This window comes from Anomaloglossus baeobatrachus, chromosome 2 (assembly GCF_048569485.1).
Source record: "Anomaloglossus baeobatrachus isolate aAnoBae1 chromosome 2, aAnoBae1.hap1, whole genome shotgun sequence".
NCBI classification, from domain to species: Eukaryota; Metazoa; Chordata; class Amphibia; order Anura; family Aromobatidae; genus Anomaloglossus; species Anomaloglossus baeobatrachus.
The window spans coordinates 72347198-72363639 of NC_134354.1; the positions used below are offsets into that span (position 1 = coordinate 72347198).

The 16442-nt window shown below is 42.6% G+C and overlaps 1 protein-coding gene across 1 annotated transcript in view; it reads right to left on the reverse strand.

Annotated features, from left to right (window-relative positions):
• The window catches only part of GBE1 (1,4-alpha-glucan branching enzyme 1), a 252679-nt gene that overhangs the window by 154071 nt on the left and 82166 nt on the right, over positions 1-16442 (reverse strand). Inside the window, exon 4 of the mRNA XM_075333081.1 lies at positions 10030-10145. Within this exon, the coding sequence (XP_075189196.1) occupies positions 10030-10145 (116 nt within the window). The remainder of the gene's footprint in view (positions 1-10029; positions 10146-16442) is intronic.

Below are 16442 nucleotides of genomic sequence, written 5' to 3' on the forward strand. Positions count from 1 at the left end.
GTAGTGTATTGAACGCTACCCTAAAACAACTATGAAAAACATTTTAAGCTCCATGTGTTTAACACTAGAAGTCCCAGAGAGGGGTAATTTGACATTTCTACCATTGGAACTCTATGGAGCTCGAAATTTCTGGGACTTCTAGTGTTAAAGTCACCAGATTTGAGGCCTGTAAGCTGCGGCCACCACCAGTGGGCTCTTATATACAGCATTCTAACATGCTGTATATAAGAGCCCAGGCCGCTGTGTAGAGCGTAAAAATCACTTTATAATACTCACCTAAACGGTCGGTATGGTGCAGATGGGCGTCTCCGTTCTCCGGGTGTCGGGTCTCCTCTTTCGGTCATCTGCGTCCTCCTTCTTCTGAAGCCAGGGTGCATAACGCGTCCTACGTCATGCACACAGGCGGGCATTGAGGTCCCACTCAGGCGCACTACAATACTTTGATCTGCGTTGCTCAGGGCAGATGAAAGTGCGTCTGCGCAGGACCTCAATGCCCGCCTGTGTGCATGACGTAGGACGCGTCATGCACCCCGGCTTCAGAAGAAGGAGGACAAAGATGGCCGAAAGAGAAGGCGCCACACCCAGAGAACAGAGCCACCCATCTGAGCCATCTGCACCGTACTAACCCTTTAGGTATTATAAAGTGATTTTTCCGCTCTACACAGAGGCCTGGGCTCTTATATATAGCATGTTAGAATGGTGGTGGTGGCCGCAGCTTATAGTCACCAAATCTGGTGGTAGGTTCCCTTTAAAGTGCAAATATGATCGTTCTACCTTTTTATACTATGCCAAGTTATTCTGACAAAGCACGGGTAGTGTCTCACTATGTAGATGGCAGTGTCTGCCAGGGAGTGTCGCCATATATATTTGCAGATTTCAATGACAAACCACGTCGGTTCAAGGAAACTCGTAGCCTCGAGCTCCCTGCAATCAAGTCTCCAGATTTAGGTTTTTTTAGCATTGCAGGATGGAGTATGTAAAAAAGTTGCTTTAGATTTAAAGTGTAGCCGTGTATCCAGCGCCTGGAGCAGCCACTTTTATCAGTCCATCACTTTAGAAGTGAAGATAAATGTACCGGTCAGTAGAGATTTATAGCTCTTCGCCCTCAGCCTCAAAAACAATTTCAGGGAATAATACAGCATTTTGGAATACAAAAAAAACAGGCGCGATCCGAGCAGAATCCTTGAATCTGTAAAGAATCTGATACAATAGAAAAACAATGACATTTCGAACAAAAGTTTTATCTTTTTTTTTCATTTTCCTAAAGATGTTAACACTATAGAAATAACATGTTGACAGAAGAAGACAAATAAACACATAGGAAGCCAATAATCCAGTGTGTCCTTGATGCCTTAAACCCACGGCGGATGTCACAGCGCAGATTCTATAGGAGTATATAATAAGGTGACATTGACCTGTGCCCCTCACATTCCTGCCATGCTAGACGCATCACAGTCATACCGGCAATCTCTTAACCCTTTTCAGCCCGTGTTATGACGAGCGGACAACCAATATCCACAGCACTAACTGGTGAGCAGAAAACCCCAACCACGATGCAGACAAATGCCCCATCTAACACAGATTTTATGTTTATCGGACTGGTAAAAGGCAATTGTTAGCGGATCAGTACTTTATAAAATTACATTTTATAAGTATAACTAATTTAGGAGAAAAAAAAACTATTCCCCATGATATGTAATAAGGGATGGACTCACGTCATGCAAATAAGTGCATAAGATCAATTTTAGACTCAAGATATTTCCGTACAGAACTATTAAAGGGAACCTGTCAGCAGTTTTTTGGCCTATCAGCTGCGGTCACCACCACCGGGCTCTTATATACAGCATTCTAACATGTGCTGTATATAAGAGCCCAGGCTGGGGGTAGAACATAAAAAACACTTTATAATATTTACCTAACGGTCACGCTGTGGGCCTTATGGGCGTCTCCATTGTCCAGTGCCGGAGCCGCCTCTTTTGTTCATCTTCGTCCTCCTTATCTAGCGGCGGTGCACGACGTTTCCGACGTCATCCACACTCGCCGGCATTCAGGTCCTGAGCAGGGCAGATCAAATTATTGTAGTGCGCCTGCGTAGGACCGGCGAGTGTGTATGACGTAGCCGCATCATGCACACAGGAGTCAGAAGGAGGATGAAGATGACCAAAAGAGGAGGCGCCGGCACCAGAGAACAGAGACGCCCATCTGGCCAACCGAGCGACCGTTAGGTGAGTATTATAAAGTGTTTTTTATGTTATACCCCCGGCCTGGGCTCTTCTATACAGCATGTTAGAATGGTGACTTGTTCCCTCTAAAGGGGGTTGTGCATTTTAAAAATGGTTCGTATATGACCAATTGGGAAAATAAAAATAATTCAATCTTCCCAACACCAGGTGAGAAGATTAGCAATGCATTAGCAGGATGCAGCAGGTCCTCATGATAAGAGGTGGGAGCAGCACAGGTACAAAATACTAATGCGGTAGGCACTCAACTAGAGATGAGCGAACTCGAGGTTCAGTGTTCGTACCAAAAACACACTTTTCTTATTAAAAAAAAAGTTTGGGTTCCGAATTCGGTTGCTTTACGTATGAACACCACTCGTATAGCATAGGTCAAGGTATAGGTATACGGTCAAGTACTCTCGGTGCTCAGCCGAGTGTGAGCCGCTTGCAGTGTTCAATCGGGTCACACTGGGGGTAACAACTGAGGGATCAGATGTAGTATGCACAAACAAATGTGGAAAAACCCCGACCACTCAGCCTCGCAAGTGTTTTGTTTCTGGCTGGCTGTATGTGGGCAGAGACCCGAACTGCCCAATCAGTGACTTCCATTGGGGTTCAGGTCAAGTCCGGGTCCCAATCTGAACTTTATCTAAAGTCCTGATGAACCCACCAAACCAAACTTCCAAGGGTCCGCTCATCTCTAATCACAATGTAACAATTTATGGAGGAGGCGTTTGCTAGTATTAAGCATACACACAGTTGAGGCTGCATAGGGCACCAGTCACACAGATACGACTGATGCACAGTGTACGGCTTACAGCCTATTGATGACAGCCATAATAATAGATTAGGTGGGCTGCACAGCAGTATATGAGCGCGCCCCACAGTACAGACACCCAACCAACACTTAAGAGCCTGGCTATATCCTACACAAAAAAAAATGTGTTATAAGAAGATAAAGAAATTAGGCATTAAATACAAGAACTGGTCCATATTTTGGCCAAAATAAGCAAGCTCGCATCCCACAGCTACAGTGCCTACAAGTAGTATTCAACCCCCTGCAGATTTAGCAGGTTTACACATTCGGAATTAACTTGGCATTGTGACATTTGGACTGTAGATCAGCCTGGAAGTGTGAAATGCACTGCAGCAAAAAAGAATGTTATTTCTTTTTTTATTTTTTTATTTTTTTTTTTTTTTTTAAATTGTGAAAAGTTTATTCAGAGGGTCATTTATTTATTCAACCCCTCAAACCCCCAGAATTCTGTTTGGTTCCCCTAAAGTATTAAGAAGTATTTCAGGCACAAAGAACAATGAGCTTCACATGTTTGGATTAATTATCTCTTTTTCCAGCCTTTTCTGACTAATTAAGACCCTCCCCAAACTTGTGAACAGCACTCATACTTTGTCAACATGGGAAAGACAAAAGGAGCATTCCAAGGCCATCAGAGACAAGATCGTGGAGGGTCACAAGGCTGGCAAGGGGTACAAAACCCTTTAAAAGGAGTTGGGCCTACCTGTCTCCGCTGTTGGTAGCATTATCCGGAAGTGGAAGGCTTATGGAACTACTGTTAGCCTTCCACGGCCTGGACAGCCTTTGAAAGTTTCCACCCGTGCCGAGGCCAGGCTTGTCCGAAGAGTCAAGGCTAACCCAAGGACAACAAGGAAGGAGCTCCGGGAAGATCTCATGGCAGTGGGGACATTGGTTTCAGTCAATGCCATAAGTAACGTACTCCACCGCAATGGTCTCCGTTCCAGACGAGCCCGTCAGGTACCTTTGCTTTCAAAGCATCATGTCAAGGCTCGTCTACAGTTTGCTCATGATCACTTGGAGGACTCTGAGACAGACTGGTTCAAAGTTCTCTGGTCTAATGAGACCAAGATCGAGATCTTTGGTGCCAACCACACACGTGACGTTTGGAGACTGGATGGCACTGCATACGACCCCAAGAATACCATCCCTACAGTCAAGCATGGTGGTGGCAGCATCATACTGTGGGGCTGTTTCTCAGCCAAGGGGCCTGGCCATCTGGTCCGCATCCATGGGAAGATGGATAGCACGGCCTACCTGGAAATTTTGGGCAAGAACCTCCGGCTCCTCCATCAAGGATCTTAAGATGGGTCGTCATTTCATCTTCCAACAAGACAAACGACCCAAAGCACACAGCCAAGAAAACCAAGGCCTGGTTCAAGAGGGAAAAAATCAAGGTGTTGCAGTGGCCTAGTCAGTCTCCTGACCTTAACCCAATTGAAAACTTGTGGAAGGAGCTCAAGATTAAAGTCCACATGAGACACCCAAAGAACCTAGATAACTTGGAGAAGATCTGCATGGAGGAGTGGGCCAAGATAACTCCAGAGACCTGTGCCGGCCTGATCAGGTCTTATAAAAGATGATTATTAGCTGTAATTGCAAACAAGGGTTATTCCACAAAATATTAAACCTAGGGGTTGAATAATAATTGACCCACACTTATGTTGAAAATTTATTAAAATTTAACTGAGCAACATTACTTGTTGGTTTGTAAGATTTATGCATCTGTTAATAAATCCTGTTCTTGTTTGAAGTTTGCAGGCTCTAACGTATTTGCATCTTATCAAACCTGCTAAATCTGCAGGGGGTTGAAGACTACTTGTAGGCACTGTATGTGAACCATATTTTTATTTCAGTGCAGGGACTCAAGTATGGAGACCCTTGACGTGGGCTGCGGGTTTATTTCTTTTGGCCAACGCACTTATTTGCAAGGAAAATGAGAGGTGCATCTTATAATGCTAACGTAGCTTACCAGGCACTGGAGAATGGGGGCTCTGCTGGCTGCATTCGGGGCTCTGCTGGCTGCGGTCAGGGCTGTGCAGTGGGTGAGATGCTCTGTCAGCGGTGGGGGCTTCAAATAATGGCGCCCCGAGTCGGTGCGTTTGTAGATGGAGCTCTCGGCTCAAGATCCCATCTGCGTACGCGTCACCTCCGGCCCACTGATCTCCCAGCAGCGGACTTAAGGAAAATGGAGCCCGGAGGCAGCACGTGTGCAGTTGAGATCACGGCTCATCATTGAGCTGGGAGCTCAATCTGTGCACGCGTTGACTCATGGCACTATTTCTTTGATGCCCACACCGCCGACAGAGCATCTGTGACACCCGTTGCACCGCCCTGCTCCACACAGCCAGCACAGCATCGCCCTACTCTAGCACTGCCGCTGCCTCCTGTGACCCCGCTCCACCACTGCTGACGCCCCCCTCCGGTAAGACACCACCGGAGTATAAGAAGGACCCCCTTTTTTTTTACCTTTTTTAAATCTCTAAATTTGGGGTGCGTCTTGTAAAACGAAAAATATGGTTTGCCGCGGTTTGATGCGATTTAACCACGGTATTGCCGCGGTTTTGCCGCATGCGGGTTGGTAAATGTGCTTTAATGCATTCAATGAAAAAAAAAAAAATAATTTCCTTCTGAGATAGATAGACAGATAAATAAATAGACAGATAGAAGAATAGATAGAGGGATAGATAGATAGATAGATAGATAGATAGATAGATAGATAGATAGATAGATAGATAGATAGAGTCCCTGTGAGCACACGCTGCATTTCTCCCTAGCGGTAATGTGTGTTCACATTACCGGCCGTGGGAAATGACCTCTCTGCTGTCTCGTTGCGAGTCTGCATTCAGCGCTGTGTGTCAGTCGCGGCTGGATGCAAGCATCGCAGGACGTGGATTACACCAGAGCTGTGTGTTTCGGGGGGTTAATAAAAAGGGGTGAACCAGTGAGGCTTTTTTGTGTTTTATTTAAAATAAAGGATTTTTAGGTGTGTGTTTTTTTAACTTAACTTACGGGTTGATAATGTCAGCTGTCTCATAGACGCTGCCCTGATCAAGCCTGGACTTAGTGGCGGCGATCCGCCGCCATTAACTCCTTATATTACCCCGATTGCCACCGCATCACGGCAACAGGAAGAGCCGGGGACACTCCGGGACTGCCGCATAATGGATGCGACAGTCCCGGGGCAGCTGATATTCTTGGCATTAACCCTGGCCCTCACCCTCCCCAGCCTCAGAATACCGGGCCGCCGCTGTGTGCTTACCTCGGCTGGACGGTAAAAATACGGCGGAGCCCACGTGTTTTTTTTTTTCTATATGTCTGTTAGGTTTCTATGTGTATTCTATATGTCTGTGTGTGAGTGTGATGTGTGTGTATTCTATGTCTGTGTCTGTGATGTGTGTCTGTGCTCCGCTTCCTGTCATAATGACATTACTTCCCTGCAAACCGCAGGGCAGCGATGAATATTACCGCAGGTATACCGCGAAATACCGGAGGGAACGCAGGAAAACGCAATGAACCGCACAGAATTTGCTGCCTGCGTTATTCCCTGCGGGATTTCACGATTCCATTGCAGTCAATGGAGTGAAATCCCACAGCGACGTGCGAAAAAGAAGTGACATGCAATTGTTTTTGCTGCAGGAATCCCTCAGCAAAACATGCAGCTGTCAAAATCCGCATAGTGTGCACAGCATTTTTTTCCCCCCATAGGTTTTGCTTGTGAATCACTGCAGAGATGTTATGAACATAACATATAGCGAAAGACGCAGCAAAACCGCAGGAAATCCGCGGCAAAAACCGGCAAGTGCGCACAGGGCCTAAGAATGTTGAGAATGATTCGTCAATAGGAAGAGAGAAGCAGATTTAATAAGATTTAATAATAAGGTTTCTCAATTTCTCACTTACTGTTTGCTTATGAAAAAAATTAAACGAAAGTTACTCTAACACCTAAGGTAATATCACATGCAGGTATGTGATTGTGGGGGTCATAACGAGGGAAGGGGGGGGGGATGTTCAGGAGCAGAGCTCACTCTACACAGAGCAGATACGGTCTATAATATTACATAGCCGACATCAGAACTTAACAGATGTGGCCGGAAAAGTGCTCCAGCCGCAGCTGTTAACCTTCTAAAATCAGGATTGTCGAACACGCGGCCCCCTCAGGCAGCTTCTTGTGGCTCACAGGCCCGTGGACCCAATGATGATCGGGCCGGTGACAGGGGCCTCAGTATTCAGCATTTTATTTCTTTTGAATGAACTGCTGACACCGCGTAGAGAAGCTCTCGGCAGATCTATACCTGGCAGACGCCGGCCAATCACAAGCCAGCAGCTGACGGAGACATATGACATCAGCTGCTGGCCTGTGATTGGTCGGCGGCTGCCATCGTTTTAGGGCTGCAGAGAGCTCTGCACGGCACTAGTAGTTCATTCAAATGAAATAAACTGCTGACTACTGCGACCCTCGGCACAGGCCATGATGATCATGGTGTCCACGGGACTGCAGGCCGCAAAAAAAAAAAGGACACAGAGGGAACGGAGGACAGGTGATAAGAATCTTTTTTATGTGTACATTAAGAACGGCATATAAGGCAAATTACTATAGGAAGAGACATTACTAATTAAAGGGGACAAGGATGGTCACATTGTTACAGGATGAGGACCTGGATGGGCACATTACTACAAGAAGAGGACTTATGGGAACGTTGCTACGAGATGTTGGCTAAAATTACTATATGGTGCCAATTGAAAAACAATATTATTTACAAGAAGGGGATAAAATGTAAAAAAATAAATAAATAATTCGAAATAAAAAAGCATGGAAATTGTTTTTACCATTAAAGATGCTTTTTTATATATCAGCTACAATAAACAAAAAAAAATGTGCAACATTCATAACGATTCAAGCTATAAAACCGTACAATAACAGATACGATGAATGTCATTTAGTAATAAAAAAAGTAAAACATTTTTTTTAAAAAAGTGATCCAAAAGGTGTATAGAAAAATAAATATGGTATTACTAAAAATTTCACTTTGTTCTGCCAAGAATGTGGCCTGCCAAATAGAAAAAAAACTTATGTGCGGCCCATATACCCAGCAGAGTTTGAGACCCCTGTTTTAAATGCTGTCGATCACGGTCAGCAACATTTAAATGGACCATGTGCCTGTGAGTTCTGCCAGCAGCTTACTATTGCAGCCTGGGGTCTACGGAAAGCTTGTAGCCGAATTTCAGAGATCGATACTTAGGCCGGGGCCACACTGGGCACTACTGCTAAATATGTTAAAAAAAAAAATGTTCAGCTCGTCACACAAAATACGAGCCCTTGCTTAATCATTCAATGGCGAAACAAAATGCTATGGGTACTAAAAAATGGCAACAAACCAAAACCAATTCTCTGATAACTCATTTTGCCACCATTAGTAACCGGTGTAACTCAGGGGCTATAGAGGGTCAAATACGCAAAATTGGAAAAGGAAAAAGACAAAAAAAAAAAAAATCAAAATGCCTTCAATTACCCAATTTTTATCAATGTGGTGTTATCATAGGTACGGGGAAGTACCAAGCAAACTGCAAAAGGGAAACCCTGTGTCTAGGGAATAGGAGGATTGTGACCCCTGACTATACCTACCGCTGGTCCCTCACCACCTTAAAATAGGTTCTGCACCCATGCAACGAGCTGGATACCTGACCCTATGTATCCCTAGTGCTGGGCCCTAAATATGGAACAGATGAAGGGAGCTGTTCATGAACCCCACTAACCACTATAGAAGACACAAGAACACAGACACAATGTGCATGAACTACTTATCCACAGATGACTCCGGTAGAAGTTCAGCAAAGTTACAGCACAGATACCACAGAGGAGTACAAGCCACCTGCTTGCAACCAGAGATGAATGAACTGAATAATATCACCAGCACAAGCCCAGGGAAAATGAGAGTATTTAAGCACAAGGGGAATACTGATTATTAGCAGCTGGCTGGAAGGAGCGCTCCCCTGGGTCCTAAACGGGGAGAGATGAAAATCTATCATTAAAACCACCTAGTACAGTGAATCCTGACAGCGTGAACAATAGAAAGTCAGGGAGCATTCTGTGCTGCCAAACGCTGTGACCTTCCATTGCCAGAAACCACATGACATGTGGTCCATCACTGTGATGCGCTGTATTATGTACTATACTCCTGTACCTGCGGAGGCTTGGTTAGTTTTATTTTTCTTTCCCGAAAGGGTTATTTATTTTGTTCATATAATAATAATAAGTTTACAATTTTTTTTATTTTATTTTTTTTAAATGACTTGTGCTTCATAATTTAGCAATTTCTAAAAGAAGACGACGTGTTATGATGTGTTACCATTAACAATATTTGGAATTACATTTTATTCCCCACAAAAATGGTGTCTATAATTAGGAGAGCAACAATGCTGAATACAACTCCATTTAGTGGACTATATTTGCACTTTGATTGCTAAAGAAAACGGAAAATAGTAAAAGATAACTAAAAAAAAATTTCTTCCTACGGGGCAGGCAAGTTTTGATGAAATGCAATTCTGCCATTCATACAAAAGCTACGTACATAGCTAACTAATCAAAGCCGCGTCCTGTGCGGCAGGTGTAATTGGTTGGCGCATAAAGTGATCTTGAAGGGAGATTTAAACAATTACCAAAAGCTCCACAAATTGTAAGACGGAGTTAGAAAAAAAAGACATCAAAACTAAACAAAAGACCAAAATGATTCTCTATGGGAAAAATAAGCTGTTACCGGTAATAGCCGATCGACTGCAGACCCAAAAGTAGTAATAATAAAAAAAAAAAAAAAAATTGTTTACTTGCCAGAATAATCAGTTTTAGTAAAAAGGTGTCTAAATAAAGAAATAAATAAATATATAAATATATATATATATATATATATATATATATATACATATACATACACACACACACACACACACACACACAAACACACACACACATACATAAAAATAATAGAAAAATTAATGTACCTTTATTTTAGAACCATGATGTACGACGGGAGATTTGTCTTCCTTTGGTGGAATGTATAATTCCCATTTCCCAAAATCCAACTTCTTATACGGATGCGAAAAGGGATTCCAGTCATCTGAAAGGCAAGAAGAGTTCCTGATTTTTTGAGGAATGGATTTGCATATTTAATGGTTTTGGAGATCCCTCAAGATTCGGTTAATCTTGACGTAAGAAACATTTCTAGAGTGGCAAAAATCTGTGGCTGGAACATGGATCGCAAAGACGGCCATGTGAAGGTGTCCTTCAGGTCTACTACGGCACTAGATCACCAGAGATCTAAGCTAGGTTATGATGAACCAAAGTCTGCACAACTGGAATCAAACCATTCCAATGCTGCTGTATTCGTGTACTTTGAAACAAACCTTATTCTCGTGAGATGTAGTCAAGAGGTTGATAATTTTTTAATATTAGGAGCTGCTAGAGCGGAGAAGATTAATGGCCCCAAACACAGACTATAGTCGATAGGAGTAATGACAGTGTAATGTGTATGGAGGCCCGCCAAGGTAACATTTCAATTTGTTTCCCTTCCACATTGCTTTAGTCCCTGTGCAGGACATGAATGGTTAATAAACTGCTTGAGTGGAATTTTGAGCAGTTTGAGGGATGCAGTTCTTGAGAATGGTGTCAATTTGGGTATTTTTTGTCACATAGGCCACTCAGTCACTTCAAATTGATATGATCCCTAAAAAAAAACAAGGCTTTAACGTTTGTTGGAAAAATGAAAAATTTGTGATAAACTTAACTCTAACTTCATAACAAAAAACAAATAAAAAAAAAAAAAAAGTGGTTTCAAAAATGGTGCTGATGCAAAGTAGACACTATTATTATCTATCTTGTGTGACATAACTATGGTTTAAAGGGAATCTGTCAGCAGGTTTTTGCATTGTAATCTGAATACAGTATGCTGCAAGGGTTAACATTCAGATTACAGCCTAGTGGCTCTTATCACAAAGGGTGTTTTTGGTTAACTGCAATATTAGTTTAAAAGGGAACCAATCACCCGGATTTTCATATATAACCTAAAGCCAGTGCTATACTGGCACTCTCAGGCTGATTCTCTACATACCCTGTAATGGTCAGCTCGGATGTTTAGGTTTTGAAATCCAAAAAAGTAAAACTTTATACAATTAGTTGCTTGGTGAGTGACAATTGCACTGGAGCAGATAATATATTCATAGTCATCCCCTCCCTCTGTTATAATTAGCATAAGCATTATACAAACGATTCACTTTGTCTGTGGAAGGACCTGTGTGAGGTCATACCCATGTGACCAGGTATCCAGCTTTGGTGGCTGAGGCCCCGCCCCTTCTGGTCACTAGTCTGAGGAGCCTATGAGCTGATGTCAGACTCTGACCTCTTCTGTGATTAACAGCTGTCTATGGAAATGTACATTGAAAGCCTGGCATGGACGACGGCAACTTGTTAGGCTTTGCTATATGTAAAAATTAAAATCATTGATTATATCAGAACAGATGCACCCAGTAATCTAAGTGATACATCATTAAAATCAGAATCTCTTGCCTCCATTATGCTGCTCTCAGATGAGGTAGCAAAAACTTGCTGACAGATTTCCTTTAAATGGCATAACCAATAAAAGCTAAGAAAGACAGCGAAATTTTCAAAACTGACGGCAAATTTTAGATATTTTCACAAATAGAAATGCAAAAAAAAAAAAATATCCTAAATTTAGTACAAAAAAAAAAAAAATAATCTCAAATCACTGGAATCCCTTGAAGTGTACCATCAAAGTGACACTGGTCAGAATTGAAGAAAAGGATAAAAAAAAAAAAAAAAAAAAAAAGAAGAAGAAAAACAAACATGGCCTGGCCAGGAAGGTGAAAACAGTCTCTGGGTGAAGGGGTTAAATCTCAATATCCGGCTCCCAAATGCAATATTCCTAGGAGTCTGGGAAGAAAAGATATGAGGAGCGGTCTGCTGCGACAAAATGATGACTAAGCCTGGCCTGTCATGGGATGCTAGAAATTGAAGACATGCAACAACCAGCACAAGACCATCACAACCACTAAACTCTTTTTCGTAGTTTTTTTTGGTTTTTTTGTAGAAAGTTGAGTTTCTATAATATTGATGACCTATCATTAAGATAGGTTGTCAGTATCAAATTGGTGGAGACCTCACAACCCCCTCCCCCCCCCTCATGTGTATAGGAGCTGATCTGCAGTACCGAGCAGCGGTCACTGTACTCCTCACCACATCATTTACATCCGGCCACTGATGGAAGTGAGGACTACTGATCGGTGGGGGCTATCAAGTGTGAGATCCCCACTGATAAGAAGATATGTTATGAACATCTTATCTGATCTAAGCCTAACCGTAAAAAAAGAGGTCATCAATATCACAGTGGCGAAAAACCCCTGTAGTACGATCTCCCTGAGTGTCATCTACACAATACACAGCAGTGATACACAAGGTCATTTGTAGAAATGGTCTACTATCTCTGTGCGTTTGTATACACATACACACACGTGATACTTTGTATAATATGATACTTTTGTTTGCTTTTTGGATTCTATTGCACCATATTTACATGAAAGATTTCCATTAATATTTTAGCTCGAGGCAAGGGACAAACGTACGGGTACTGAAGGATTTAAATTCCTCTGTTCCAGACAAATAGAAAGCTACCCACAGTGAATAGGGGAATGGTACAGGGAACAATAATCTATATGCAATAGGTAGAAAATGTACAAGCAGCATCAATTTTACTGCGGCACCAGCAGGTTTCAGAGTAAATGTGATAGGTTCCCTGCAGGAAACCTCTCTGCTGGCCTAGAACGCAGAGATAAAGGGCTGACAGTTACATTTTTTTTATTATTTTTTTTATGAAATGAGGAAAATAAGTTCCAAAAGAAGTATTCTTCATAAGGACGTACTTTGCACATGAAATATAAATTGTATTAAAAACCACTGTAAAACTATACAAAAACAAACAAATTTTCGAAACCAATTGTAGGTCCTTTTTCAATTCCACTTTGAGTATTTCTTTTTCTGGAATTTTTGGAACAGAAACTTCTTAAACCCAAAGAGTTAAAAAAGTTTCCAAAGAGTAACAATCGTTATAAATAATAAAATAAACTAACCATGGCCCTGCAATCATCAGGTCCTATTGATCGCTGCTGCCAATATTTGTCAGCAGTCATGAGAACACTGTTCTGACATCAAGACCACATGACCGGCAGGGGGTCTCTAGGGAGGTAGACCTAAATTGACTACCGATTTAACATCTTCACGCCTACGCCGATTTTCACCTTCTTCACTAGGCCAAATTTTACAACTCTGACCAGCGTCAATCTATGTGGTAATAACTCTGGAACGCTTCGGTATATCCCAGTGATTCGAGGAATGGTTTTTCGTGACATACTTCACGTTAGTGGTAAGTTTTTGTCAATCTGATTTGCGTTTATTTACAAAAATATCAAAAAAAAGAAAAAAAAATAATTAAAAAAAAGTGCAATTGTCCAATTTTGAATTTTTCTGCCCTTAAATCAGATAGTTATACCACACAAAATCAAGGGAACGTAAAAAACCCCTTTATAATATTTACCTAGGAGGTGGTCTATTCCGACACACCTTTATTTACCTAGGAGGTGGTCAGGTCCAATGGGTGTCACTGGTCTCAGTCCAACGCCTCCTCCATCTTCTGTGATCGCAGTCCCACTGCCCAGCCCCATGTGCATGATGCATCCTACTTCATCCACACAGAGGCCATCATTGTGCTCTTGTGCAGGCACACTGCCCGACTGAGGGCAGATCAAAGTATTGTAGTGCGCATGTGGTCTTTAACTTTTTATCGCGCCTGCACATTACAGTACTGTGCTCTGCCCTCAGGCACTGGTCTTATAGCTGAAGGCAGGCTCAGATATACAATGGGTTTCTTACTTTTAGCAGAAAGACCAGACACATTGGTGAGACAGAAGTAACGGTCAGTCACATGATCTTTCTTTCCCCACCAGATCATTGGGACAGCAAACGTCATTGACTTACAAGAACCTCTCAGCCAACTTCTATGATCAACAGCACATCTTGCACAAAATATGTGAGCAGCTCAGGATTTGTCTTGATCACAAATCTTGGGTCCAAAGTACAGCTCAGAGATCTCATCATAAAGCCTGTCATGCTGCGTCTTTGAAGCTTAAGAGAGTACTCTCTACTAGAGATGAGCGAACCTGAGATTCGGTTTTTGAACCGAACACCAAATTTAAAAATCAAGTTTCAGGTTCGTGGATCGGATGCTGGACATGCAAACAAAACTCGTGGAAGCAACGCTGTGCTCCGGTAGGCTTGGTGCTCAGCCATGCGCGAGCAGCTTGCAGTGTTTGAACGGTGCACACTGGGGTTAACAACCGCATGCTCGGATGTAGTGTGCAAAAAAAAAAAAAAAGTTTGAAAAAAGTCCACCCACCCTCCCTTGGAAGTGATCTGCTTATGGTTGGCTGTATGTGGGTGGAAACTCAAACTGCCAATCACTGACTTGATCTAGGGTTTGGGTCAAGCTTGAGCCTATGGAGCTAGGCTCATTTACTGCCAGTGAACCGAGCCTAGGCGGACACTTATATCTACTCTCCACAAATGTAACAGAAGGCATCATGAGTGTTTCGACACTGGAGAGACATTTTAGCTGTATCAGATCGTACTGTGGTAGTTTATACCTCCTTTGATTTGAACTAGCAGAATCTTTGCAAGCAAATTTTATAGCCTCCAAAGACAGCGTCCATGTGTATGTGTTAAAGAAAACCCAAAATAAGAATAATATGAAAATACACCCTTCTGTAACTAAACAAAAGCATGGATGAGCTGAGCAATTCATCCATTGCATCCCATGGCTGTGTGCCTATAGTTGGGACCCAGCCATTCTTTCCCTTATTCAGATTGACATCTGTTGACACATAATGAGGTTTTAATATTAGAGAGTGTAGGTACCGTCCCAATATGGGTACACCTTGTCGCGGTGGGATGGCTTTACTCTTTTTTGATCAAAAATAGTGTTTACCAAGTACCCCATGTTTATTTATACACATTATGCTTTTACTTAGTTACAGCAGGGTATATGTTCATATTATTCTTATTTTGGGTTTTCTTTGTCTCATGGCCAGTGTGAACATGCGCTTACAACATGCATGTGTACCAACTCACGCTCCGGCTCATTTGATTGGTTTTTATTTGTATATGTGTGCCTAGTCTAAGGTTATGTGCGTACGTAGCGTTTATCCCTGCAGAAATTTCTGCAGCGATTTGAACAGCACACATGCGCTTCAAATCGCTGCAGAAAGAGTCCGTAATGAAGAAAAAAAAGCAGATTCCATGCGCTCTGAGTGCAGCCCCTCCCATAGACAGAGCGGGGGATGCATGCAGAGCGCAGGAAAGAAGTGACATGTCACTTCTTAGAACGCGCGCTTCGGGCAGCAGCCGAAGCGCTGCGCTCTAATACACCACGTGCGCACGTCTCCTGCATAATCTTCATAGATTATGCTGGGGACGCAGGACACATGCAGTTATGCTGTGGTGCAGATCGCAGCGTAACTGCATGCAAATACGCAACGTGCGCACATAGCCTAACAATTCCACTGAAGTTTTGCAACTTCAATGACATGCAAGGAACTTGCGTTTACTTGCCTATAAATTAAATGTTTTTTTCTGTGAAATATTATTCTTTTATTTATCAAATGAGTTGCGTAATGAATAGAAAATATAGTCCAGACATTGAAGAGGTTAGAAATAATGATTTTCACTGGAAATAATATTTTTCTCCTTCAAACTTTACACTCATCGTAGAATGCTCCTTTGCAGACCTTTGGCATTCTAGCTGATAATTTGATGATTTAATCTGGTGATATTTCCCCCCATGCTTCCAGAATCCCCTCCCACAAGTTGGATTGGCTTGATGGGCCCTTTTTGCGTACCATACGGTCAAGCTGCTCCCATAACAGCTCAATAGGGTTGAGATCTGGTGACTGCGCTGGCCACTCCATTACAGATAGAATACCAGCTGCCTGCTTCTTCCCTAAATAGTTCATGCATAATTTGGAGATGTGCTTTGGGTAATTGCCTTGTTGTAGGATGAAATCCGCTCCAATCAAGCGCTGTCCACAGGGTATGGCATGGCATTGCAAAATGGAGTGATAGCCTTCCTTATTCAAAATCCCTTTTACACTGTACAAATCTCACACTTTACCAGCAACAAAGCAACCCCAGACCATCACATTACCTCCACCATGCTTGACAGATGGCGTCAGGCACTTTTCCAGCATCTTTTCAGTTGTTCTGCGTCTCACAAATGTTCTTCTGTGTGATCCAAAATACTTAAAACTTCGATTTGTCTGCCCATAACACTTTTTTCCCAATCTTCCTCTGTCCA